Source organism: Ananas comosus, linkage group 18 (assembly GCF_001540865.1).
Source record: "Ananas comosus cultivar F153 linkage group 18, ASM154086v1, whole genome shotgun sequence".
Lineage (NCBI taxonomy): Eukaryota > Viridiplantae > Streptophyta > Magnoliopsida > Poales > Bromeliaceae > Ananas > Ananas comosus.
This window is the reverse complement of record NC_033638.1, coordinates 10,627,481-10,650,777: the sequence shown is the minus strand read 5'-3', so window position 1 is coordinate 10,650,777 and position 23,297 is coordinate 10,627,481. Positions and strand designations below refer to the sequence as shown.

General features: G+C 40.3%; 5 protein-coding genes and 1 long non-coding RNA gene across 11 annotated transcripts; 4 read left to right on the top strand and 2 right to left on the bottom strand.

Moving 5' to 3' along the window:
- Positions 104-6,601, top strand: LOC109724052 (transcription initiation factor IIA subunit 1-like). The gene is made up of 11 exons (XM_020252681.1): positions 104-409; positions 589-756; positions 848-994; positions 1,112-1,166; positions 1,394-1,455; positions 1,767-1,892; positions 4,688-4,816; positions 4,901-4,955; positions 5,028-5,203; positions 5,293-5,376; positions 6,146-6,601. The coding sequence occupies exons 1-11, from the start codon at positions 293-295 to the stop codon at positions 6,167-6,169; spliced, it is 1,143 nt and encodes a 380-aa protein (XP_020108270.1). The 5' UTR covers positions 104-292; the 3' UTR covers positions 6,170-6,601.
- On the bottom strand, positions 7,953-10,371 carry LOC109724053. 2 transcript variants are annotated; one of them, XR_002219809.1, is made up of 5 exons: positions 10,237-10,371; positions 9,126-9,244; positions 8,864-9,003; positions 8,518-8,750; positions 7,953-8,063 (listed from the first exon to the last, which is right to left on the bottom strand). It is a non-coding gene; the product is annotated as an uncharacterized LOC109724053 (long non-coding RNA). The 2 variants fall into 2 exon arrangements; XR_002219808.1 differs by lacking the exon at positions 7,953-8,063 and having other exon boundaries at positions 8,071-8,750.
- On the top strand, positions 9,847-13,164 carry LOC109724050 (ribulose bisphosphate carboxylase/oxygenase activase, chloroplastic-like). The gene is made up of 7 exons (XM_020252680.1): positions 9,847-9,998; positions 10,254-10,573; positions 10,662-10,767; positions 10,883-10,968; positions 11,462-11,934; positions 12,196-12,512; positions 12,932-13,164. Exons 1-6 carry the CDS (start codon positions 9,954-9,956, stop codon positions 12,480-12,482), a joined length of 1,317 nt encoding a protein of 438 aa, XP_020108269.1. The 5' UTR covers positions 9,847-9,953; the 3' UTR covers positions 12,483-12,512; positions 12,932-13,164.
- LOC109724049 (pentatricopeptide repeat-containing protein At1g11290, chloroplastic-like) lies at positions 12,449-15,369 on the bottom strand. Its single transcript, XM_020252679.1, has 2 exons — positions 13,198-15,369; positions 12,449-12,583 (listed from the first exon to the last, which is right to left on the bottom strand). Exon 1 carries the CDS (start codon positions 15,261-15,263, stop codon positions 13,452-13,454), a length of 1,812 nt encoding a protein of 603 aa, XP_020108268.1. The 5' UTR covers positions 15,264-15,369; the 3' UTR covers positions 12,449-12,583; positions 13,198-13,451.
- Positions 16,554-18,146, top strand: LOC109724306 (pentatricopeptide repeat-containing protein At5g59600). Its single transcript, XM_020253087.1, has one exon. The coding sequence runs from the start codon at positions 16,646-16,648 to the stop codon at positions 18,023-18,025; it is 1,380 nt and encodes a 459-aa protein (XP_020108676.1). The 5' UTR covers positions 16,554-16,645; the 3' UTR covers positions 18,026-18,146.
- LOC109724374 (WAS protein family homolog 1) lies at positions 18,939-22,459 on the top strand. 5 transcript variants are annotated; one of them, XM_020253171.1, is made up of 3 exons: positions 18,939-19,389; positions 19,512-19,692; positions 21,082-21,504. In XM_020253171.1, exons 1-2 carry the CDS (start codon positions 19,045-19,047, stop codon positions 19,674-19,676), a joined length of 510 nt encoding a protein of 169 aa, XP_020108760.1. In that variant the 5' UTR covers positions 18,939-19,044; the 3' UTR covers positions 19,677-19,692; positions 21,082-21,504. The 5 variants fall into 5 exon arrangements, with proteins under 5 accessions (XP_020108760.1, XP_020108757.1, XP_020108759.1 ...); XM_020253168.1 differs by having other exon boundaries at positions 21,014-21,504; XM_020253170.1 differs by lacking the exon at positions 21,082-21,504 and adding an exon at positions 22,298-22,459 and having other exon boundaries at positions 18,940-19,389.

Sequence of the window (23,297 nt, the reverse complement as noted above, 5' to 3'; positions counted from 1 at the left end):
CACGTGGCCCCACGACTAACCCCGCGGATGCAAACCTATTTATATTCTTCTCTTAATTTCGATCTCTCTCGTCCGCCCGCGGCGACAGTCCCCCCAACCNTCCCCCTCCCCCTCCACACCCCCCCTCCTCCACTGTTCTCAGAGTTCGAAACCCTAACACCTCCTCAGGATCCTCACATCGCACTCGGCTATCGGCTTCGATTGAGATCGTGCCCTATTCTTCTTCACCTCCCTGTTCCTTCATCGGCTTCTTTGATCGCCAAATCCCTCTTAGCGCGATCGATTTTGCGACATGACGAGCAACGTCTCCAGTGTCTACCTCCATGTCATAGACGATGTTATCAGCAAGGTCCGCGATGAGTTCATCAACTGCGGCGCGGGTGAAGCCGTGCTCAACGAGCTCCAAGCGGTAATTTCGTTCCCCATTGTTGGCGTTTGATTAGAAAATTTTCAGTTAAAGTTTGATATTTTGGTACAATTGATCTGATTGGATCGATCGAAGGGTGGTTTTGCTGATTTGTATATGTTATTATCTGGTTTGATTTTGATTTTTTTAATTTATATACGTTCGGTTGCTGGAAAACCTAGTTGTGGGAGATGAAGATGATACACTGTGGAGCCATCAGTAGTACGGCGGAGAGGTCAAACATCGCAAAGGCCTCTGGCCCAATCACTCCGGTCCATGATCTGAACGTGCCGTACGAAGGGCCGACCGAGGAGTACGAGACCCCTACCGCAGAGATGCTCTTCCCACCAGTGAGCACTCCTTTTTGATTGAGATCTGAATCTTTTATTTAGGGTTGGGTTTGATTGATTTTTTTAATCAATTTATGCATTTTGGACCCAGACCCCGTTGCAAACTCCCATTCCAACTCCATTACCAGGAACAGTTGATTATAACATCCCCACCGGCCCCTCGGATTATGCACCTTCTCCTATCACTGAAATCAGAAACAGTGTTGATCTTAAAGCTGGAAGGCCCAGTCCGTATATGGTATGGCAATTTATTGATGACTGAGCTGAGTAGCATATTCTATTGTGTCCGCTTTTAGGTTATTTAACATTAGTAATTTGTAAATCTGAGGGAATATGCTTGTCCTTTTCTGTGCAGCAACCGCCTTCTTCTTGGATGGGTCAAAAACCTTTGGGGGTTGATGTCAATGTGGGTAAGTAAAGAGGACCTCATTATGGTAAGAAACTTAATGATAATCTATGACTAGTTGCGGGCCTTATGCGTGCCACCAAGAGTTTAAATATTTATAATTCTGCCACATGGTGGTGAATTGCCATTTGGCCTCTAGCACCTTACTGCATATACCCATCTATCCTGCCCACTCTGAAAACCAAAACAAGTGAATTTTAAGAGTAATAATATTTGCTGCTTATCTTTCAGCTTATGAGGAAGGACGTGAGGACGCAGACAGAAGAGGACCTCCCCATCAATCTGCGACTCAGGTATTTCTGTTCCTTGAACTTTCCGACTGAGTTTCATGTTTCTTAATATTGCATTAAAACACCTGCATTCTGGAAAATGACAGTCTAAGTCTTGGACACAATTACTTGTTTCGTTTAGATTCTCTGAGAATCAAGTAGCTATTAAATGCATGTGATGTTGAAAAATTTGATGTGTTGGTGGGAAACTGTTCTCAGATGTTTGCTTTCAAATATCTCTGATATATTGCCACGACATTTTTGGACTTTCTATAGTAGGATATTGAGTGGTCTAAGCCTAAGAAAGTTTTACATGTTTTCATCTGGCTGTTTAGGACTTCTTCACCACGTCCTCTGGAAAACGCAAAAGAGATGACTATTCTTCTCATCTGGCTTCTGATGGTTACATGCCACAACAAGATGGAAGTGGAGATGTGATGATAGAATTCCCAATGCCGAAGGTATTATACTTCCAGCTTAGTGGACCATCACTATTTTCTGTTTCCCTGTTTCAAAAGTTACTTTTCTTCTGTATTTGCCACCCTTTCTTTTTGGTTACTTTGTTGATTTTGCAATGGTTTCTAGTACAAGGATCTGATTTTAGTTGCAATTTGCGATTTGGTTATCATATTATTCACTTAGCGCTCCCTAACTAGTCATTTTTTATATCATGCCATGTATTCATTCAAACTAAACGGACCAACTTCAATCTTTAAGTTTGGTTCCGAAAGTTAGCTCCAATTCCTAGACATTGGCTTGGTTTCTTGACCTATTAAAAATACATTCTAGGACTGTCAAAATTTATTATGCCATCATGGTCAAATTATATGAAAATTGGGTGGATCTAAAAAGTGTTGTAACTTGATGCTTTTGGGTGCACCCATCACATCCCGTAGCTGTGACCAGAATTGTTTTCTTGGTCTACAATCACTTGTATGATAGGATCAAGTAAATGGATTATGGAAGAAAAGTTCTCTACTTGTTTGTTGCATATGTTTATTAACATCAACATATTCTAGCCTTAAAGAGCAATTTGCGGCTTGGATATGTTTTTCATTAAAGAAATGAAATATGAGGAACCTAAATACTTTCTGGCAACAACTTCTTACATCAACCATTTAAAAGAGATGTAATCCAGGTGTTAAGAGATATAGACAGCACGTCACTTTTTCAAGTTGAAATTAATTCCATAATGATTGCAGGGTAATAGCTTTGTTTATAAATACTTTACTTTCCTTTTTTCCTAATGCTTCTTTTTAAAATTTTGTATGTTTACGTAAACAAAGTTTTCGACACTATGATATTCTACTTGTAATATTACAACTGTGCATCCCTACTGTGCTGGACATAAAAAAGAAAATACTATGTATGTAGTTAGCGCATATTAAGGCTAAAATATCCCGTTGCAATTTACTGAAATCATTTTGTTCAACAAGTCATTGATTTGAACACATCCTATTAAGAAAGCTTAGCCCATGGCTGGGCCTTACTTGTCTAGACCAGCCCACATAGCCTGGCTTGTCTGAGCTGTATAAGCTGAAGTACTTGTATTTCGTATAGTGGGTTCGAAAGGTAATTCAGGATTTGCCAATTTGGAATTGAAATAAGGCACCCAAGAAAGAAATGGGGGAAACAATGTCAGCTTTGAATTGAAATAACACACCCAAGAAAGAACCGGGGGAAACAATATGCAATTAATACGATTCTTAATGTGGACATATTGCAACTCTACCATATTCTCGTGCTTTGAGCTCATAAGCAAGATATCAAGACTCGTGTAATCTCTACAGGGCCAATTGATTAGCTAAATGGTACTAGTTGTCTCAATATTCTTTTTGAGAGGGAGGAGAACATTACATAAGGTAGTGAGTCGTCTAAACTGATATATCTGATCATAAACAAAGGCAAGGGACATGTCTGCACACATTTTATTTAGTAGTGCACTTCTCTGCCTGCTCTCCTTGATTTCTCAAATGATTTTGAATTGATAGTTCTTTAGATTTTATATGTTTAAAAAGCTATTTTGAACAGATTTCCTGTGGTTATTATTCTTTTTTTTTTTTGCTGAATTTCTGTGGAAATGCCATTCTTTGAGTTTAATTTTTTGTGTCTTGACTCTTGAGCTAATGGTTGACTTGAGCTGTCTTTATTATCAGTTGAGCGGTGGATTTCTACAATGATTGCATCAATGATTCCAAAGTCCAATTTCTTGATAAAACCATATAATGCGAAAACTTTTGACTGCAATACATGAATGATCTGTCTCATAAACCAAATGATTATCTGAAAGAAGAACAGTTCCTCCTGAAGTAGACACAGGTTACGTGGAATGCCAACCAATTTTTTTTTTTTTTTAAAAACAATCCTTAAGAGGACACTTAAGCATAGCCCATATAATAATTTCTCAAAAGCTATTAGATCGAACGTAATAGCTTTTCCATGTATGATCATTTAAATTGGCAACTGTACTACTCTTCTTATGCAATCCAAACTCCCTCTGTGTCCATGCAATTCCCTTTTCACTATTATTCTCTCCTCCTTGATTCGACTTGAATCAAGTAACTCCTAACTGCACCTTATGTTCTCTGGCTTATCGATATGAGCATACAAAATGCATGAGGAAATCAAATAAGAAATTTTAAATTAGTATAACAACATTGAGTCCCAGGCTAACAAAACATTGTAGTCGAGTAAGATTGTAGTACTTTTCTAGTGAGGATGGTCACTGATGCCAATATCATTTTTGGGTATGTGCCCAAGAGAGCCCATGAGTTAACTGGGGATTTGGCTCAATAGAAGTTGGTCCAGATATCTTAGAGAGAAAGTCCTATTATTGCATGACTCTACTATAATCGCAGAACTTACAGATTATGTGACTCAACTGGACAATCAGAATGGTTTCTCAATAAAAATAATAAAAAAGAATAATTTTAAAAAAAAAAACTGGACAAATCAGAATGATCCAGTACGTGCAGCACCCTTCTAAACATCTATAATGAATTAGCATGTGCTGCACCCTTCTGAACATTTATACTGAGTAAATGCTAACGTGGTATTTATTTTGATTTATTGCTTGGATTTAGTTGATAATGGGATCTTTCTTACATTATATGTCCTCATTCATGAGGTGCATATATTTTGATTGTATTTAGAGATTTGATTGGTAATTAAGTTTCTCTACTATCCAATATGCTTGTTTATCTGTTATTGCATGGAAGTTGGGAACTCTTATATTTCTTCCTCTTTCATGGATCAGGTAGATCAAATTCAAGATTTATCTAGGCATGACTTCCAATCTGCCATTTATAAAAAGCAAACCAATAAAGAAGTGAGAACAACTGCTGTGCTACCTCAGCAGGATGGGATCCATGATGAATATGATGATGTATTGACATAACTTCTAACAACTTCAATTCTATTATGCACTTGTTTTTTCCCTCCTACTTATTCTTTTTTTGTTCTCTTTAAGTTGCTTCATTTCCAAGGAGTCCCGACTGAAGATTACAATACTCCTGGAGACCATGGTAAATTTTGTACTGGAGATGCATTAGTCTTTTCCTATGCCAACGTTTACTAAATAGTTTTAATTTAATTAGTGGAACATCAAGCTCCCACACCATCTGTTGGCACACCGAAACTAAGTAGAAATGGAGGTGAGGATGATGAACCTCCTCTCAATGAAGATGATGATGACGACGATGATTTGGAGGACTTTGAACAAGGAGAAGAAGAACCTACAATGCAGCATTTGGTTTTAGCACAATTTGACAAGGTAAGTGATGTTTCTTTTTCAGGAGGATGACATTTAAACTTGATGGGTTGCTTGCCTTCCTTATTCTTCTTGCTGTTCTGTCGGAGTAGGTGACAAGAACGAAAAACAGATGGAAGTGTGCTTTGAAGGACGGAATAATGCGGCTAAATAACAGGGATATCCTGTTTAATAAGGTGAGTAGCATGTCCATATATGTTGAAATTTTGATCTGTTCAGTTTGTGTGACATTATTCATACTTCAAGGGAAACATTTAGTCTCCTTTTTCGCTTTATTATTCTCTTTGCTAAGATCTGGCAATGGAATACCATCTTAACATCTGTGTGACTTTTGTAAAATAAGTTTGTCAGAGATTGTGGTGTAGTTTTATTGTGGATAAGTGGAGGTAGGCACTAATAAGTCGAGCTGGTAACAACTAAAGAAGAAAACTAGTGTCATGTCTGAGGATCACCGAAGCTATTAGGTCAACTCCTTAAAACTTTTAACTACGGACTGTCAATTAGGTGAAATGTGGATGATATATGTATCATCTAGGAATTTGTAAAGGATTTTCTGAGTCTCCTCCTTGGGGAATTAAATTATGCCTAGTTTAGACCCACTTGAGGATTAGCACAATTGAGATCATCACCCGAACTTTGAAAACAGCAAAACAAACATTAGTTTGAATTTTCATACGCAAGAAATTGGATGAAACCCATAAATACAAGCTGAAACATATCTGAACTTCCTAAAACCGATCAAAACTGGGCCAAAACTTTGATGGAAGTGTTCAAAACTTGGCATGTCGCCGATGCCCGGGGTTCATTTGTGGTGTGCATGTTCCACGTACTGTCTAGTAGTGTTGCAATATTGAACTATTGATGTCTTTTCCTCTCACTATCCTTCATATGTGTGTATAAGTTAGTTGTACTTGTGATTAATGTGGAAATTAACCTTCCTCGCAGGCAAATGGGGAGTTTGACTTTTAATTTGCTTCTGTTGAGCTTTTAGAAGCTGGCCTGTTAGTTGGAGTTGAGATGTGTTACTACAATTCTGGTGAGCATGGCTCCGATCCAATGAAGGTGTTTCTTTGGGGTAAAAAAAAAAAAGGTGCTTCACCGAATGGACTTTCAGGGCTGGTTATTTGTCTTACTGTAAAGATACTAAACTTGTTGAACTTTTAAATTCTTTTGTGTCTCATAATCTGAGAGAGAGAGAGAGAGAGAGAGAGAGAGAGAGAGAGTACTGTTATTAATTAGCAAATTCCCTCCAGAGATCTAAGACGTTTTTCATAAAGCTGTTAGGGTGCTTTTCCCGTCCTTGGGTTGGACGGTTACGACATCTAGAAACAAGTTTTAATTTTGCTATCTCCTTTCAATTCAGTGGATTTTATTAATATAGTGATTCTTTTCATTACAAAATTTGATCATGCTGTTTGCTTTAAAGGACGTGATTACCTTTTCTCTTAATGTGATTTATGTGACTTCATTGTTATAAAAGCAGCTGGCTATTCAAAAGGTGCATGCAGCCAAGGTTTAAATTATTTTATGATACGAACGATAAAACGTATATGCACCAGAATTTTGCTTATAGACATAACTTTTCACAGAAAATTTTTAAAAAGGTTACAAGGTTTCATGCCTTGGCTACTCACCCCAGGAGCCAACATTTTTTAAAGTACTTAAAAGAAGACAGGAAAACCCCCCCAAAAAAAAAAACCACATATTGATAATAGATCTAAGAATAGATCTAAGAATTAGAATAGAAAAGAAAAAAAAAAAAAAAAATTGTTACATTCCCCGTCAAGGACGACGACGGTTCATTGCGCGTTGTTCACGATCGCGCACTGCGAGTGAAAGAACTTCACGAGCGACCCCGGCTCCACCGCCACCACCATCGGCAACGCCGGGTGGCGCCACCCCTCCCCCTGCGGCCCGGCAGCAGGCGGCGGCGGCGGCGGTCCCGCAACCGGAGGCCTCACCTTCTCCTCCTCCTCCTTCGACTCTCGGCCGAGGTCTACGTCCTCCCACAATGGCGCCGGGGAGAGTATGAGCGGCGACAGCAGCGGAATCGGCGTCCGAGCCGACGATGATACGCCGCCTCTCTCCCCCCATCCGCCCACGGCGGCGGCGTCCTCCAGCTGGAGCGAGGACGGCGCGCTCTTCTGGAGCCGGCTCGGCGGCTTCTTACTAGCCGAAGCCGCGGCTGCTTTGGTCCGCTCGTCGGCGGGGGCGGCCGCCGCTTCGATGAGCTCCATCCGATGGCGTCGCGTTCTCGGGTTCTCGACGCGGGTGGGGGAATGGGGTACGTGTATGTAAGATCTACTCAATTCTTCTTTTTAATTCTGGGGTTGTTCGTTCATTCATGGAGAATAAAAAATAAAAAATAAAAAAAAAAGGAGATATCGATCTCTCTCCCTCTCCCGGGATGTACGGACACGGCGCGGGAAACGAACGGTAGGGCCGTGCCAGGGAGGAAAATAATCCTCTCCCGCACCTGGGGCACCACGTCATCCGCGCACCACCCAATCAGTTTGGAGAACTTACTCCGACTCGACTTCAGCGGTTGGACCGGGTATCACGACGGACGACGTGGTGCACCCGACACAGGGAATCGTTTCCCGGGGGACAGTGGGGTTGGGGTTTGGTTTGTTTGGTTCAGAGCGTAACCGTTTCAACGGGCGCGTCGAACGGCCCGGGTCATGCGGCGGTTGGATTAAATCGTAGGACGCTGGTTGGTTACTGCTACTCACGGTTGGACACGTGGCGTACTAACCACCGTCGTTTGCGGCCACCCAGCTCGGCACGGCAACGCATGCGCAAAAGCAAACGGATCCGGATGCGATACAGTAGAAGAGGTTGGCATTTTTGGATTCGCATATACCTGCAGTTCAATTTATCTCTTTCTTTTATCACTGAAAATAAATTTGAAGATCTGTTGATTAATAATGATTAGTTAAAGTGTATGTAAATTGTAAATTTTTTCTTCGTCAAATATGATAAACCATCTTATATAGAGGTGGGTGATTCTAACACGCCCGAGTTATTGAGAGATTTAATGGTGGCTAAAATTCCAAAGCCTAAGTCCTAATTACGGGCGAAATCTCCACGCCGCGCCAACTAACTAATTCTAATATTCAAACAGAGCCCAACGGCGTGTTTTGCGTGCCCGAGAGCTTTTTTTTTATTAGAACCACTGCTTATTAAACAGAGTGGTGATTCTTCTTTGGATTGGTTTTTTCTGATGCAGCCACATGCTGTGATCAGTTCACTGTACAAACTCCAGCAGCTTCTTCAGATTTGTGATATAGAGTTTTTGCACAAGAATTTCCACTCACATTATTTCTATTTCTGTGATGCAGGAATCATATCCTGTCCTTTTCCTTCCACATGGGGTCTGCCTGAGAAGTTGAATTGATATCACTTCTCTCACCAACCTGCAGTCTCTATTGTGGTCGAAACGCCAACCATTCCAACTCAAGCCACAAAAATCTTTGTTGGTATTCTCCTGTAGAACTGCATTCTCCTCCCCACGACCCCTTCAGTAGTCTAAAAGCAGTTCAGGTTAATCCTGAAAATTCAGATGAAATTGTAAATTAGTTAACAAAGATATGTAGATTAAATGATTGAAACAAATGAAAGTACGAAATATTTCTTGCGGTGTTCCGAATGTTGGTAATGAACCTGAGCGATGCGTGCATGAGCTCACCAACGCTAAATAACTGCAAACTCTCGTCCACCAACAATGGACTTTGTTTAACAATTACAGTAGTTGTTTTTCGTAAAAACTCCTGAGGAAGTGCCGCATATTATCTGCTTTTCAGCTACAATACCACAAAACAAAGATAGATATTAAGATTAGGTTCCTTCGGTTTGGGCTTTTAGGTTTCTGGAAGTTGTAGCAGAATGCAAGAAGAAAACGAAAACAATAATGTGTTGCTAAAACCTTTATCAAATATGTGTTGCTGAAATTAACGAGATGAAAGATGGTAGACAAGTTATTGACTTTTCTGGCCGCTTGGGTCCACGGCCTGCCGTTTGAGAGAAGCTTCTACTATTCTATACCTGCATCGATAATAAACATTTTATTCTTTCTCAAAAAAAGAAAGATAATAAACATTTTAAATTTTCGGCGCCACAAAAAGTAATGTCCAATATCCAGTGTAGCTCCATTTTTGCTAACGCATATTCAAGCAAAATAGAGTTTAGGCATGAAAAAAAAAGGAGATCTGATTGCAAAATAAGATCCGAAAATAAGTGAATGAACAGATTCGTCGATCAGAAAAGGAACAAAGGCACCAAAGTTCACGAAACGGAATTTTGTTTACTGACTTCTCTATCGTAGAAAACCAGCCCATTTTCTTCACATGCTTTCTTTGCCCCAGTAATATCGAGCCCCAAAAACAAATTAGTGGTTAAGAACAACCGCGGACTTTAAACCATCCCACTTCTTAAATTAACTCCCGCTTGTAGACGTTCCTAGAACACACTATTTTGGATCTAGTGTCTCAACAATCCATCAAGCCGCAAGCAATCTCTCTCAGCACAATCTCAAGTTTGTGGCTGCTATGGAATACGTAAGCCCGTCCACAATCTGTTCACCGATACCACACTCTAGAACTCCCAACTTTTCTACCTAGTTTCTCACTTTGTATATAAAACCCACCCACTCCCCACAACTCACCCAATTCAGATGCATTAGTGAAACTGTTCGCAATCTTGTGTTTTTATTGGCCAGAGCTCTCCGTCCGCGTCTCAACCCTTCTGTGTCTAGATGGCCACTTCTTTAATGACTGTTGGAGCTGTCAACAGAGTGCCAGTACTTTCTTACTGTTAACTACACACCATTTGGCTTAATCACCACCTTTTATTTCGCTGTCGTTTGATTTTTTTTTTCATGCATGGTTTTGTCTTTCTTGTTGAATTCCTTTTCTTCTATTTGTTTCTTTTCATTCTTGTTTGCTACCTCGACTTACTGAATAGACTTACTGAATAGAGGACAGCAGGTGACTTTTATAATGAGATTACTATTATTGCATGGAACTTAGCTCACTTACTGGTTACATCGGCACAGTTATGCCTACGCGGCACCATCTCGGCGGACCAGCCGCTCACCACCGCATTCTTCGGAAGCAGTCTGAAGAAAGTAAAGTCCAGCATTGGCCATGGGAAGGTTTCCAAGAGGGCTTTGAAGGTGGTGGCCGCCGATCTCGACGAATCGAAACAGACCGAGAAGGACAGGTGGCGAGGATTGGCATACGATACGTCGGACGATCAACAAGACATCACTAGAGGGAAGGGATCGGTTGATTCTCTCTTCCAAGCTCCCATGGACAGTGGGACCCACATCCCCGTCATGAGTTCCTATGAATATATTAGCCAAGGCCTGCGGCAGTAAGAAAAGAACAACTCTCAATGTCCTTTATATGTAAATTCTTCATAATTTTTAATCAAAGATAATGATGTGGTAATTAAATTTTAGGTACAACTTTGACAATACAATGAATGGTTATTACATAGCTCCAGCCTTCATGGATAAGCTTGTGGTCCACATCGCCAAGAACTTCATGAATTTGCCTAATATCAAGGTTAGAACAAAAGAATGAATCAATCGTAAACTCAAAATTCACTCTTATTTCGTTAAATTTCCATTTTCTTTCATTACTCGGTGAAACTGAAATTTAGCGATTGGACTGTTGACAGGTTCCTCTCATTTTGGGTATTTGGGGTGGCAAAGGCCAAGGCAAATCCTTCCAGTGTGAGCTTGTGTTTGCCAAGATGGGCATCAAGTAAGTTTCTTCCTACTCACTAATGTGCTGTCTCAAAATAAATTACAAACTACTATCAAAAAGTGATCTGATTCATGCTCATATATCCATAGCATTATTTACCATTAAGAGAATAGCAATAACTACCAAAAATTTTGTTTGTAGAATACTACTCTCTACACTAAGAGTACTTCAGTGTTTCTAAGAATTTCTTAATGGAGATGCAAATTAATAAGATCTGTATATAGAACTTTACCTTCTTGCTTGAAGCAAGTCCACCCAAGAAAATTTCACCATTCAGAGAACAAGAAGAACAGTAAATTTACTTTCTTTGGAAAATGCTAGCTTCTACTGCTATATAAACTAATGGTGCGGCTTTCTCAAAACTTTCTCAAGGAAGATGCGATAAATTTTTTATTCCAGAAAAAGGGAAAAAAAAGGATGCAATAAAATTTTTATTAAGATTTTTACCTTCTGTGCATACTTTCCTACTCTAATATTCGGAACTTGGCAGTCCTATCGTGATGAGCGCCGGAGAGCTGGAAAGCGGGAATGCAGGAGAGCCTGCAAAGCTGATCAGACAGCGCTACCGTGAGGCTGCTGACATCATCCAGAAGGGGAAGATGTGCGTCCTCTTCATCAATGATCTCGATGCAGGAGCTGGACGAATGGGTGGGACCACCCAGTACACCGTCAACAACCAAATGGTCAACGCCACTCTCATGAACATTGCCGACAACCCAACAAATGTGCAGCTCCCTGGAATGTACAACAAGCAGGAGAATGCGCGCGTGCCGATCATTGTCACAGGAAATGACTTCTCTACCCTTTATGCCCCACTCATTCGCGATGGGCGTATGGAGAAGTTCTACTGGGCTCCGACCAGGGAGGACCGAATTGGTGTTTGCACAGGGATATTCCGAACTGATAATGTTCCCAAGGAGGATATCATCAAGCTTGTCGATGCCTTCCCTGGCCAATCAATTGGTAAGATTTATCAAACTTCTGAAATAACTATGAAGCTGCTGTTTTGGATTTTTCTAACCAAATTTACAGTTTTTTTTTAAAAAAAAACACCGAAGTTCATCAAAATTACTGTTCAGAATTTGCTACTATGAGGCATGTAATATGATTATACATTTTTGACATACCGAACATTACCATGGATACTCTTATGACTCCTTTTGCATGCTTAGGCGAGTGGAAGGTACGACCCTCTGATGAGTGATCATTTTTTTCCATTTACAGATTTCTTTGGTGCCCTGAGAGCCAGGGTTTACGACGATGAAGTGAGGAAGTGGATTGCAGAGGTCGGGATCGAAAAGGTCGGGAAGAAGCTTGTGAACTCGATCGAAGGACCTCCAACATTTGAACAGCCTAAGATGACTATAGATAAGCTCATGGAGTATGGTAACATGTTGGTGAGGGAGCAGGAGAATGTGAAGAGGGTACAACTTGCTGACAAGTACTTAAGTGAGGCTGCACTTGGAGAAGCCAATGAGGACGCTATTAAAACTGGATCATTCTATGGTTAACACCCCATTAAATACTAAAATTCATGGCAGGTCTGACTTCATCTTCAAGACTAAAATGATCTTTTCATCATTACTAATTGGTAAACACATACAGAACTTACCTGAAATATCACGCATTTAGAAATAAGTACTCAAACTTCAGATATTTTAATAACCTTAAGCATTTACAGAATATTCTATCAAGTAACAAAATATTGTATTATATTACAGAATAATCCATCAGAACTGTTAAAACAGTTCAAGTTTAGGCAGTAGGATCCAAACTCCTAAAATTAAGATACAAAAATGAACAATATTACAATGTTAGGTAGGAGAAATAAAAAAACACATAAAGCTGAGGTTCCTATTCCAAAATATGCAATAGTTCAGTTCAGGCAGGTCTATACATTTTTGCCATGATAGTTTAAGTCTAGTTACTCTAATGGCCGATGTGTTTACATTCTATACAGGTGAAGCAGCTCAATGAGTGAACATGCTCTGAACTCGGCAGCGACAAACTTTGACCCATTAGATAAAAGTGACAAAGGAACTTGCCTGCATACATAGAACTACGGATGTAATGATTCTTATGAATTATGTAAAAAGAACTAGAGTAGATGATTTTTTATGAACTATGTACAAGTGTAATTGGTTTTGATGTTTAAAGCTTTTGATTATGTTAGTTGCTTCATTGGAACCAAATGATGAGAATTACTCTGAATTTCCAAGCCATTACCATAAGATGCTGAAACTCTTCACCTGGTTGTTGGAGTGGGATCCTACACATCAATGCTAAATTATGTGCGTTGAAGCTGATAGCAGATTCTTTACAAACCAACTGCAGTAATTTTCACCACCTGGGAGTGTAGACTGATTTTATCATTATAGTTTGTTTGTGAATAGATTTTTTTCTGACCAAAATCCGCTAGTTCTTTCTTATCTTTTCATAGTGTCTATTTGAGATACTTTCAATCTGCAAAACTTATTTCTCTATGCAACAAGTGTCCGATTCTCAATCCAACTTGAAGCTGCCTCCTTCTTAACTCCTTTCTCCCTCATATTTTCCCGTACACCGGCTGCACTGTCCCACCAACCATCAGATGCAAAGATGTTTGAGAAAAGAATATGAGTAGAAGGGTCATTTGGACGTAGCCGAAAAAGCTTCTCAGCCATACGTTTTGCTATACACAAATTCCCATGCATTAGGCATGCGCTTAGTAGAGCTCTATAAACCGATACTCCCGGTTTTATAGGCATTTCATTGACAAGAGCTTCTGCCTCCGTGAGATATCCTGCCCGACCAAGAAGATCTATGATACATGCATAATGCTCTAATCCTACAAAAGTTTGTGGGTCCCCTTTCATTAAATAAAAAATTCCAAGCCCTTTCTCCACAAGCCCAACATGGCTACAAGCTGTGAGCACAGATAGGAACGTGGTGTGGTCCGGTCTAATCTCATTCCCTTTCATTTGTTCAAACAATTCAATAGCCTCCTTTCCATAACCATGTTGGGCACAACCTGATAAAAGCGAGTTCCAAGAAACCAAGTCAGGGTCCTCCATTGAAGAGAAGACCTGCTTCGAATTGTATATTGCACCGCATTTTGCATACATGGAAACGAGCCCATTTTGAATGCACACAGAAGAGCCATGCCCAGTTTTGAAAATCAGAGCATGGATTTGCTTTCCCTCCTCCAAAGCAGGGAGAATTCCAATAGCCTTTAAGACGCTCACAAAGGTGAAGAAGTCAACGCCTATACGCTCCCTTCTCATTAGCAAGAACCTCTCAAGAACTTCCTTACCATTACCAAAATGAGAAAATCCGGCCATAATTGAATTAGAAGAGATTTGATCCTGAAAAGGGACAGTTTGGCACACCTTATTGAAATCCTGTAAGCTGCCGCATTTTGAGTACATGGTCAAGAGTGCGACTGCAATGTAGTGATGGGCCTCTAATCCTTCTTTTACTACAAGAGAATGAACTTGTTTCCCATGTACCATATCTTCAAGCCTCGAGAAGGAGCTAATGAGACTGCTATAGGTAACTTCATTCAACTCAACACATTGCTGTCTCATCTCTCTGAACAACAACATTGCATCATTGGATCGGTGTTCCAAAGAATACCCACTAAGCAATGAGGTCCAAGTAATCACATTCCTCTCCTTCATCTCGTCAAACACTCTTCTTGCAGCCCCCATATCACGGCACTTTGCACACATGTCCACCAATGCGGTCCCAACAACAACATTAGAACAAAATCCACTTTTTAGACCAACACAATGCACCATCGTGCCGATATCCATATCCTCCAATTTCGAGCAAGCAACCAAAACGCTAGACACAGAAGATGGATTCAAAATAACACCCGCATATACCATCTGTGCGAAAGCTTTAACTGCATGATTGGGCACATGGGACTGGGAATAGCCATAAACCATAGTGTTCCAAGTGACCACATTTCTGCGAGGCATTTCGTCGAACAGCTTCTGGGCACAGGCAAACCGCCCACGACAAAAGTAAAAATTGAGAAGAGCAGTGCTTATGAAGAGGTTGGTATCGAAGCAGATCTTGACAATGGCGGCGTGTAGTTGCTCTCCCGTGGATAAAGAAAACGACTTAGTGGCGGAGGAGAGGATTTGCACGAAAGCGTAAGGTGCGAGGGGTAGTGAAAGCCGCGTTTGTGGGCTTGGCCTGTTCGAGTTTGGGTTCTTCTCGTAATGAGAAGTGAAAGGAGAGAAGGAGATAGAAGTAGAAGCGCGGTGGAGGAGAAGAGGACGCGAGGCGACGCGGCGGCGGAGCATTTTATCGTGTTACATTCTACAATTCGGCAAATCGAGGTGTTTCGTCACCGCCTTTATCATAACCGCGCCACCACCGAATTTACAAACCATTCTCATATTGCAAGTTGTGTTATATACTTTTATCCCGCGACTCGGCTTAACGATAAAGTCGGCAACGATTGGTCGTTCGTTAACGACTTTGCTACCAAGCGGACGACGTACTATCGATAATATAGTAGCCGGACTCTCTCTCTATATGTATATAGTTCGACTATTATACAATTTATAGTACCAATCGTTTTGTGCTATCGAGTTATCTGCCGTTAGATCTATCTATATATATATAAAGTCCGGTTACTATACTAAGCGTTTGATGCTATCGAGTTTTCTACTATTAGATCTACCCTTTGGCTATTTTCATCCATTAGATCATACTATTCAACTACCCACCTCCTCAACCCTAAGGGGCTATAATTATTCTGACCACACATCCCTTCATCTAAGGGCCGAAAACTTAATAACAAGCGGCTGGTACTATTAATAGTATAGTAACCTAATTATATATATATATATATATATAGGCTAGGGCTACTATACTCTTTTGAGTAGATCTTTTTATACTTATAAATTTTTGGCCGTTGGATGTGCAATTAGGATGATAGTGGTCCCCTGGAATTGGGTGGATGATTGGTTGAATAGTATGATTTATGGATGGAAATAGTCAAAAGCATAGATCTAACGATCGAAAACTTATATGAGTATAAAGGGCTCTATACTAATAGGAGTATAATAGCCGAACTCTCTCTTTATATAATTATATATAATATATATTTTAATTATATAAAATAATATATATTATGTATTTTAATTATATGTATATAGAATTTAGATTATTGGGCCCACAAAATCAAACCAGCAAAATTGTACTCTAACTTCTCTCTCTTTCTCTCTTTTTCACTCACTCACAGAATCGCTTTTTCTATTTTTTTTAATCTTATAATATTGTATTTCATGCATTCATTTTGTATGTTGAGCTATTAGACATTTTTTTTATCGAATTTTAGATAATGTTTTATAAAAATTAAACTATAGATTGCACGGTGTTAAGAATTTCAAACAGCTCGTTCAGGGCTCGAGCTCGCTTGACTCGAAATTAGGCTCACTCGAGCTCGACTCAAATTAATTTCAAGTCAAGCTTGAGCTGAGATAAGCTCGCTCGAGCTCGGCTCGTTCCCCCCCCCCCCCCCCCCCCCCCAAATCCGGTAAAGTAACCAGAACACTGCTTGTCACGTGACTCAGTGGCCCCCTGCAAATAATCGCCAGCGTCGGCCGTTTCGCCACCGACTTCTATTTAAGTTCTGTGGAAGAGCCGCGAAAGCTTCGTGTTAAGACGTCCGAAGAGAATGTCGGGATCATCAAATGTCAGCCGTTGGATCGCCCTCATCGCCAAATCTTCCCGCCAGGGATTTTACAAAGAGACCCTCCGTCTTTTCCACCAAATGCAATCCGAGGGCTTCGGACCTCACCCTTTCGTTCTCCCAAACATTCTAAAAGCTTGTGCTCACCTCTCCGATCTAAGAACAGGTCGACTACTCCACTGCCTCGCTGTTCGCCATTCGCTGCATTGCGATGCCTTCGTCATTAGTGCCTTGATCGACATGTACTCCAAATGCAGCCGACTCCGCCTTGCCCGTCAGGTGTTCGACGAAATGGCTGAGAGAGATCTAGTAGTGTGGAATTCTATAATTTCAGGATATGCCCACCAGGGTTTCCCGTACCATGCAATGGTTTTGTTCGTAAAGGTGCGATTTTTCGGGATAGAACCAGATTTAGTAACTTGGAATGCGCTCATTTCCGGCTTCTCTCGATTGGCTTGTGATCGATTTGCCCTGGAGTTGTTTAGAGCGATGCAAATTGACGGGATTAAGCCCGACGTGGTTACGTGGACATCGATTATATGTGGGTTGGTGCTGAATTTTAGCTACGATAAAGCTCGGGGAATGTTCAGGGAGATGATAGTCGGTGCACGGATATCTCCGACCGCAGTTACGGTTAGTAGTCTCTTACCGGCTTGTGCCAATGTTGCGGATGTGAGGCATGGCAAGGAAATCCATGGCTATGCTGTCGTACTTGGCGTCGAAGAAGACATGTCGGTAAGTAGCTCTCTTATTGACATGTATTCCAAGTGTGGGCTCATACTTGAAGCAAAAAGGGTTTTCGAGAAGATGGGAATAAGGAGTACGGTTACGTGGAACTCGATGATATTTGGGTTGGCGAATTCGGGGCATTGCCACGACGCAATGAGTCTCTTCCATCGGATGCACAATGAAGGCGTAAGAGCCGATCACTTAACTTTTACAGCAGTTTTTACAGCTTGCAGTCATGCCGGAATGGTCGAAATCGGAAGAAGTTTATTCCGATCAATGCAGGAAGAGTACGGCATTAAACCGAGGTTGGAGCATTATGCTTGCATGGTCGACTTGCTCGGCCGAGCCGGGAAAATTCTCGAAGCGAATAACCTGATCGAGGAGATGCCGACAAAGCCGGATCGTTTTGTATGGGGAGCGCTGTTAGGTGCGTGTCGGAACCACGGGAACATTGAGCTTGCCGAGGTGGCCGCTTCTCGATTGTTAGAACTCGAGCCTGAGAGTGCGGCAGGTTGCGCTCTGCTGTCGAATTTGCTTGCTGATGCGGGGAGAGAGAAGGATGCTATAAAGCTAAAGAAATTGATGAAGAGGCGGAGACTAAGGTTTTCAGGGTGTAGCTGGATGCAGGTGGCTTAATTTAGGAACTGCCGTTTGAGATTGGCTTTGGTGCAATTGCAGATGTCTCAGCTAAAGGTGTCCAAAATATTCGATATCCCATACCCGATCCGGACCCTACCCGGATCCGAACCGGACCCGATAAAAAATGAATAATATACGGATAAAAAAAATTACCCATTAAAATTTCGGGTATAGGTCCGAATATTTTATACCCATACCCGATTTGGACCCGACCCAAACCTAACTTTTAAATGGGTAGGGTCCGGAATAGTTTTCAAATCCGGATCTGGACCCGGACCCGGACCCGATAAAATATCCGATAGTAAATAAAAAAATATAAACTTTTGAAGTTGAAGGATCAATTTTAATATGACTTATAGATGATGAGTCACTATGTATTTTCATCCTAATGAAACCCTAGCCGTCTCTTTTACTCATTACTTTTTTCTAATTTTTTTACTCTTAATTTTCTACTCTTTTTTTTCATTTCATTTCCGCCAACAATATTTCATTGTCAACCATATAGTTTGTTTATTGACTATTTAATAAAGTTTATAAAAAAATATATTTATACGGATATCTGTACCCGATTTAGACCCGATCCATATCCGATTTTGAACGGGTAGTACACGGGTAGTTACTATCCAGACTCGCTCAAATAGACTCGATGGGTATATTGGAAACTTTAGTACCCAGACCCGGACCCGACCCGAAGTTAAATGGGTAGGGTATATATATTTTTTTGTAACCATTTCTTTTTAGGGTACGGGTACAATATATTAATTATCGAGATCCGATCCGGTCCACGGACATCTTTAGTCCAGCATTAGTTGCACTGCTAATCCAGATGGAGGGTGTAGAGCAAAATAGCCTATAGTTGACGGGGCCTCTCTGCATTTCAACCTTATATATTTTTCTCCAACTTTGTACGGTGGAGATTATCTAAAGGAGCATCCAACGGCCGAGATGATTTCTCCCTCCCATTCCATCCTCTCCGAAACGAGAGGAGCAAGAGTAACGCTGCGGGTGCGGAGAACATGGCATCAGTAGCCGCGGCGAGTCCATCCTTCGTCCTCCTCCTCGCCGCTTCCCCCAAAACCCTCTCCCTCGTCACCTCTAAACCAACTCTCTCTCCTCCTCCTCCTCCTCCTCCTCCTCCTCCTCCATTGCGACCCAGCCACTCCCAACGGAGGAGAAGCGGAAGAAGCGCTTCTCGCAAAAGCACTCATCTTTGGAGAACTCGCGCCGCTTCCGGGGCGGAGACCACAATTGAGAAAGCCCAACAGGTTATTCCCGCTGCTTCCGACGATGGCAGCGTCTCCACCGTTGTCTCCGCTCTCCTCTTCTTCGCCTTTATTGGTCTCTCCGTCCTCACCATTGGGGTAATTTCTCCTTTTAGTGGGCTTTTGGGTTTGTTCGATTGGGGGTTTTATGGTTGATAATACTGCGCTAAAGGTGTGACTTTGCTGTGTGAGTTGTTGTTAATATTGTGATTGATGAGCAGGTAATCTATTTGGGAGTGCAAGATTTTCTGCAGAAGAGGGAAAGGGAGAAATTTGAGAAAGAAGAGGCTGAGAATAAGAAGAAGAAAGGTGACAAGAAGGGGAAAGTCAAGGCTAGGGCTGGGCCGAGAGGCTTTGGACAAAAGATTGAGGAAGAGGAAGAGTAGTCCCATGGTAGAAAGGGTGAGCATTTCTCCTTCTAAACTAACAGCTTGTAAAATTAGATTTCTTTTATTTACTTTTCACTGATTTTGGTTTGTCAGATAGTAAATTCTAGTTATTGTTTTGATAATGACCTGCATCATGTTATCAATTTATTCCTTGCCAAACTATGGTTCATAACAAGCATGAACAGGATCAGGATGACCACATTGTTGACGAATGAGATTTCACTTTTTAGTTAGGCAAAAAGTGCGGAAGTGGCTGTGTTCATGTTCACGAGGAGTACACAATTAAAACTTTTAGAGATGCTTCTTTCTCCAATGCTTGGCTAATCTATATCAATCGCATGTGCACGAATACGCCTTCTTACTGCCCTTCTCACTATCATCTTGGATTGCTCAGTTGGCCTTAAATTCCTTCAATTGTAGCTCGCATACTTGGCACTTAAAAGAAAACTTGAACGTTTTAGATGCTCAGCTTCTCGGGTCTCAATATTATTAAATTTCCTGCTTTCTAACGGTTTAGGCACTTTCATGTGTGTGTGTTTTGAGTAGCATAACTCGCTTAAACATATTTCGCATTGCTATAGCTGTTGATACTGTCATTTTGACTAATTTAATCTTGCTTATCCGCCAACATGAGGAACATAATATTTCTCGGTGGCCTCCTTTTCTTGCCTTCAAATGTTATCCTATCGCTCGTAGAAGCTGCTAATTAAATGTTGGTTTAGCATGGATTTTCTTTGCATAGAATTGTTTTCTTGACTTGAGACAATCTTTTTTCACTTTTTGTTGCTTTGTGGCAGTTGGTTTAGCATATATTAAAAAAAAAGAAAAAAAGGAAAAAATTCAGCATCATCTGTAATAATATTTGATGCTCGTTAACCTGTGTCTTGTTTGCTTTTGTTGGATTTTGTGGGCTTTGTGACACCCATACATATTCCGCCAAATTTAAGCGCCATAGAAAGAATTAGTCCATCCATAGCTGGCTTCTGATTGTTTTTGAAAACCTTATTAACGTGACGTAGTCTTCCATTATTACAACCTAAGCTGACTTAATGGCCCTCAACCAGAAGTAACCCACGTATCTGATTACTTTCGAGAAAACAAAGAGAATTATGGTAACCATCACCACCATGTCTTTCCAATTCAGCTAACTTTAAAGGCATACTATGTACTTAACTTCAAATTTTGTCCTGTTTCATTTTGTTCTGCTATTTTCACTTTTCCAACAAATTTCTGTTGTCATAATATTGAACTTAATTGAGTTCTTTCTTCTCTTCGTCTTTCTTCCCTTCATCTTTCTTCTTCTAGTACTAGCTTATAGTGTTCTGATCTAATAGCGTGTGCAGGTAACAATTTCTTTCTTTTGGTCGATTTTAGATCAGCTTCTACATCTGCCAAATTGCAGAGTGTATGATATTGAACAACAGTTGCCCAGTTATCTGCTTGTTCTTGCGAGGATAGTCTGAACTTGGATTTTTCGACAATTTTCTTTTCTTCCCCCTCTTCTGCTTCATGGAGCGGAAAGTTTATTTGTTCGGAAGCTGTATACCTATTCACCTTTTTTTTTTTAATTTGATATCTTTGATTCTCTGAAGATTGAATTTACTATTATTTCTGTTCGTTGGTTGGTCGAGAAGTCATTTTCTTAGAAATAAACTCATATAGAAATGTGAAGTAACTAGGCTTTGAGCTTAAAATTCGAATACTAATGATCAAGTATTTAGTCAACTGCGCTAGTTCGCAGTAGGTCATATTAGTTATGTTGTATAACACACAACACATTGTTCCAAGGAATAAATAAATTCGGCTCAATTAATTGATTTTTGGAGAATTTATTGCTTGTTGGTTTGCATCAATCGATTATGAAAAGGCAGATGTTTTTTTTTTGGTGTTGGGGGGGGGTTCGGCCAGTCAAAGGCAGGAAATAGACTGCTAGTGGACATGGTGCGGAACAAGATTGAGAGTTGCAGTCCCTCAATTTATGAAGAAACTATGAACTGTTCATACGGAGACTTCACATTTCCTTTTGCGTTGGTCAAAACTCACTATTATTATAATATGAATATTGGATAGTCGTAGTTGTTGAGACTCACTATTATTATAATATGAATATTGGATAGTCGTAGTTGTTGAGACTCGGAGAGATATTCTAAAATCAAGTTTGATTGGCTTGCGCCAGGATGATAACTACATTCGCAAAGAAAATATCGACTCAAAGTCAAACCTTTTTGCGTCTCAAATTCAATCAGCCTCCTTTGGTGCCGCACCTGCTACCAAGCGGAAGAAAAAGCTTGGAGAAAAGAGTAAAAGTTGACTTGTGCCTTAGATTTTCTTTTTTTTTTTTTATCACTGTTTTATTGAGGGGTTAGATCAGTTCACCCAATGAAGCTAATTACAGAGAGATCATTAGTTATTGCTAGTTGAAACTTGAAAGTAGCGAGGGAAATACAGGTAAAAACTAATCTACAACTTACGTAGATCGGATTGAATTAGAATTGATCAATATGGACACACCACATGGCAACACAAATAAATGAGTAACTTATAAATAATAGCTTATTGGATTCCTACTCTCATCCTATTTGGATTTGACCCAAATTTCAACTTCATTTTTTTTTCAGAGACGAGAGAGAGAAGCCCGTAGGAAATTTCGACATGATCATTACTTCGTTGCAGGACAAGAAACACAAAAGGAAGTTAAGTGGTAATTGCGCACTTAAAAGGAAAGCGAAAACATTGATAGTTATTTAATCTATCTATGGCATAAGCACAAATCCTTTTCATTGCCGTTCTCTTGATTCTCTCCATCTAAAATACTAGTTAATTACCTTCCCATTATCTCTGAAGTAACCAGCCACTGAATCCAACCATACTGGACACATCACACGTGTTGAGTAAGAGTTACGCATGCACTCTGCTCAAGTTGCCATGTCCATTTTTGTGCAAAAGAATTACGATGATTACGTGATACGCAACCACTTGTGCAAAAAAAAATAAATCATGATATGAGTAATCTCAACCGATCAATCATGCAACAAAATTGTGGGTGTCTAATGACACCGTTTCCCGAACTAGAGGGAATCTCAATTCTCTACCTTTATGACCAATTCATGTTTTACATGATTTAAGTTATGAAATTAATGCAGGACGTAGCTACCGATTTAGTTGTTATTGTTTTCTCTAAAAATGATTCGATAGCTGAGCCGGCTTAGTTTAGAAATAAAATGGTACACGAATTAGTTGCCATATTATCGTCATACTTACTAATTAATTGTTCATAAAAAATAGACTGAACTTAGTAGAAAAGCTGATTGAAGGAAATACTAAAGTTTAATGCCTAATAAAGTAAGGTATTAACAAATTAAATTTATGCAATATAAATTTATAAAAAAATCTGTTTTGTGACCAATAAAGTAATTTTGATCTCACGGAGAATAAATAATTGGAAATAGTGGCAATCACCTTCTTGAGAATAGTAGTTGATCATCAACAAGAGAGCATCTTCACACGTGTCATCGCCGTGGTCTCACGTGCACACAACAATCTTGTGTCGAGAGGGAAAAGAAAAGCCTCGTCTCATACACCACCATACATAGAAAGTGGGAATAGTACGAAAAGAAA

Excerpts from the sequence above, each read along its gene's own strand:
- LOC109724052 (XM_020252681.1), top strand. The coding sequence starts at position 293 with ATGACGAGCAACGTCTCCAGTGTCTACCTCCATGTCATAGACGATGTT. Across the intron at positions 757-847 it reads CAGAGATGCTCTTCCCACCA|ACCCCGTTGCAAACTCCCAT; the intron begins GTGAGCACTCCT and ends TTTTGGACCCAG. Across the intron at positions 4,817-4,900 it reads TCCATGATGAATATGATGAT|TTGCTTCATTTCCAAGGAGT; the intron begins GTATTGACATAA and ends GTTCTCTTTAAG.
- LOC109724050 (XM_020252680.1), top strand. The coding sequence starts at position 9,954 with ATGGCCACTTCTTTAATGACTGTTGGAGCTGTCAACAGAGTGCCA. Across the intron at positions 9,999-10,253 it reads GAGCTGTCAACAGAGTGCCA|TTATGCCTACGCGGCACCAT; the intron begins GTACTTTCTTAC and ends ACATCGGCACAG. Across the intron at positions 10,969-11,461 it reads TTTGCCAAGATGGGCATCAA|TCCTATCGTGATGAGCGCCG; the intron begins GTAAGTTTCTTC and ends GGAACTTGGCAG.
- LOC109724049 (XM_020252679.1), bottom strand. The coding sequence starts at position 15,263 with ATGCTCCGCCGCCGCGTCGCCTCGCGTCCTCTTCTCCTCCACCGCGCT.
- LOC109724306 (XM_020253087.1), top strand. The coding sequence starts at position 16,646 with ATGTCGGGATCATCAAATGTCAGCCGTTGGATCGCCCTCATCGCCAAA.
- LOC109724374 (XM_020253170.1), top strand. The coding sequence starts at position 19,045 with ATGGCATCAGTAGCCGCGGCGAGTCCATCCTTCGTCCTCCTCCTCGCC. Across the intron at positions 19,390-19,511 it reads TCTCCGTCCTCACCATTGGG|GTAATCTATTTGGGAGTGCA; the intron begins GTAATTTCTCCT and ends ATTGATGAGCAG.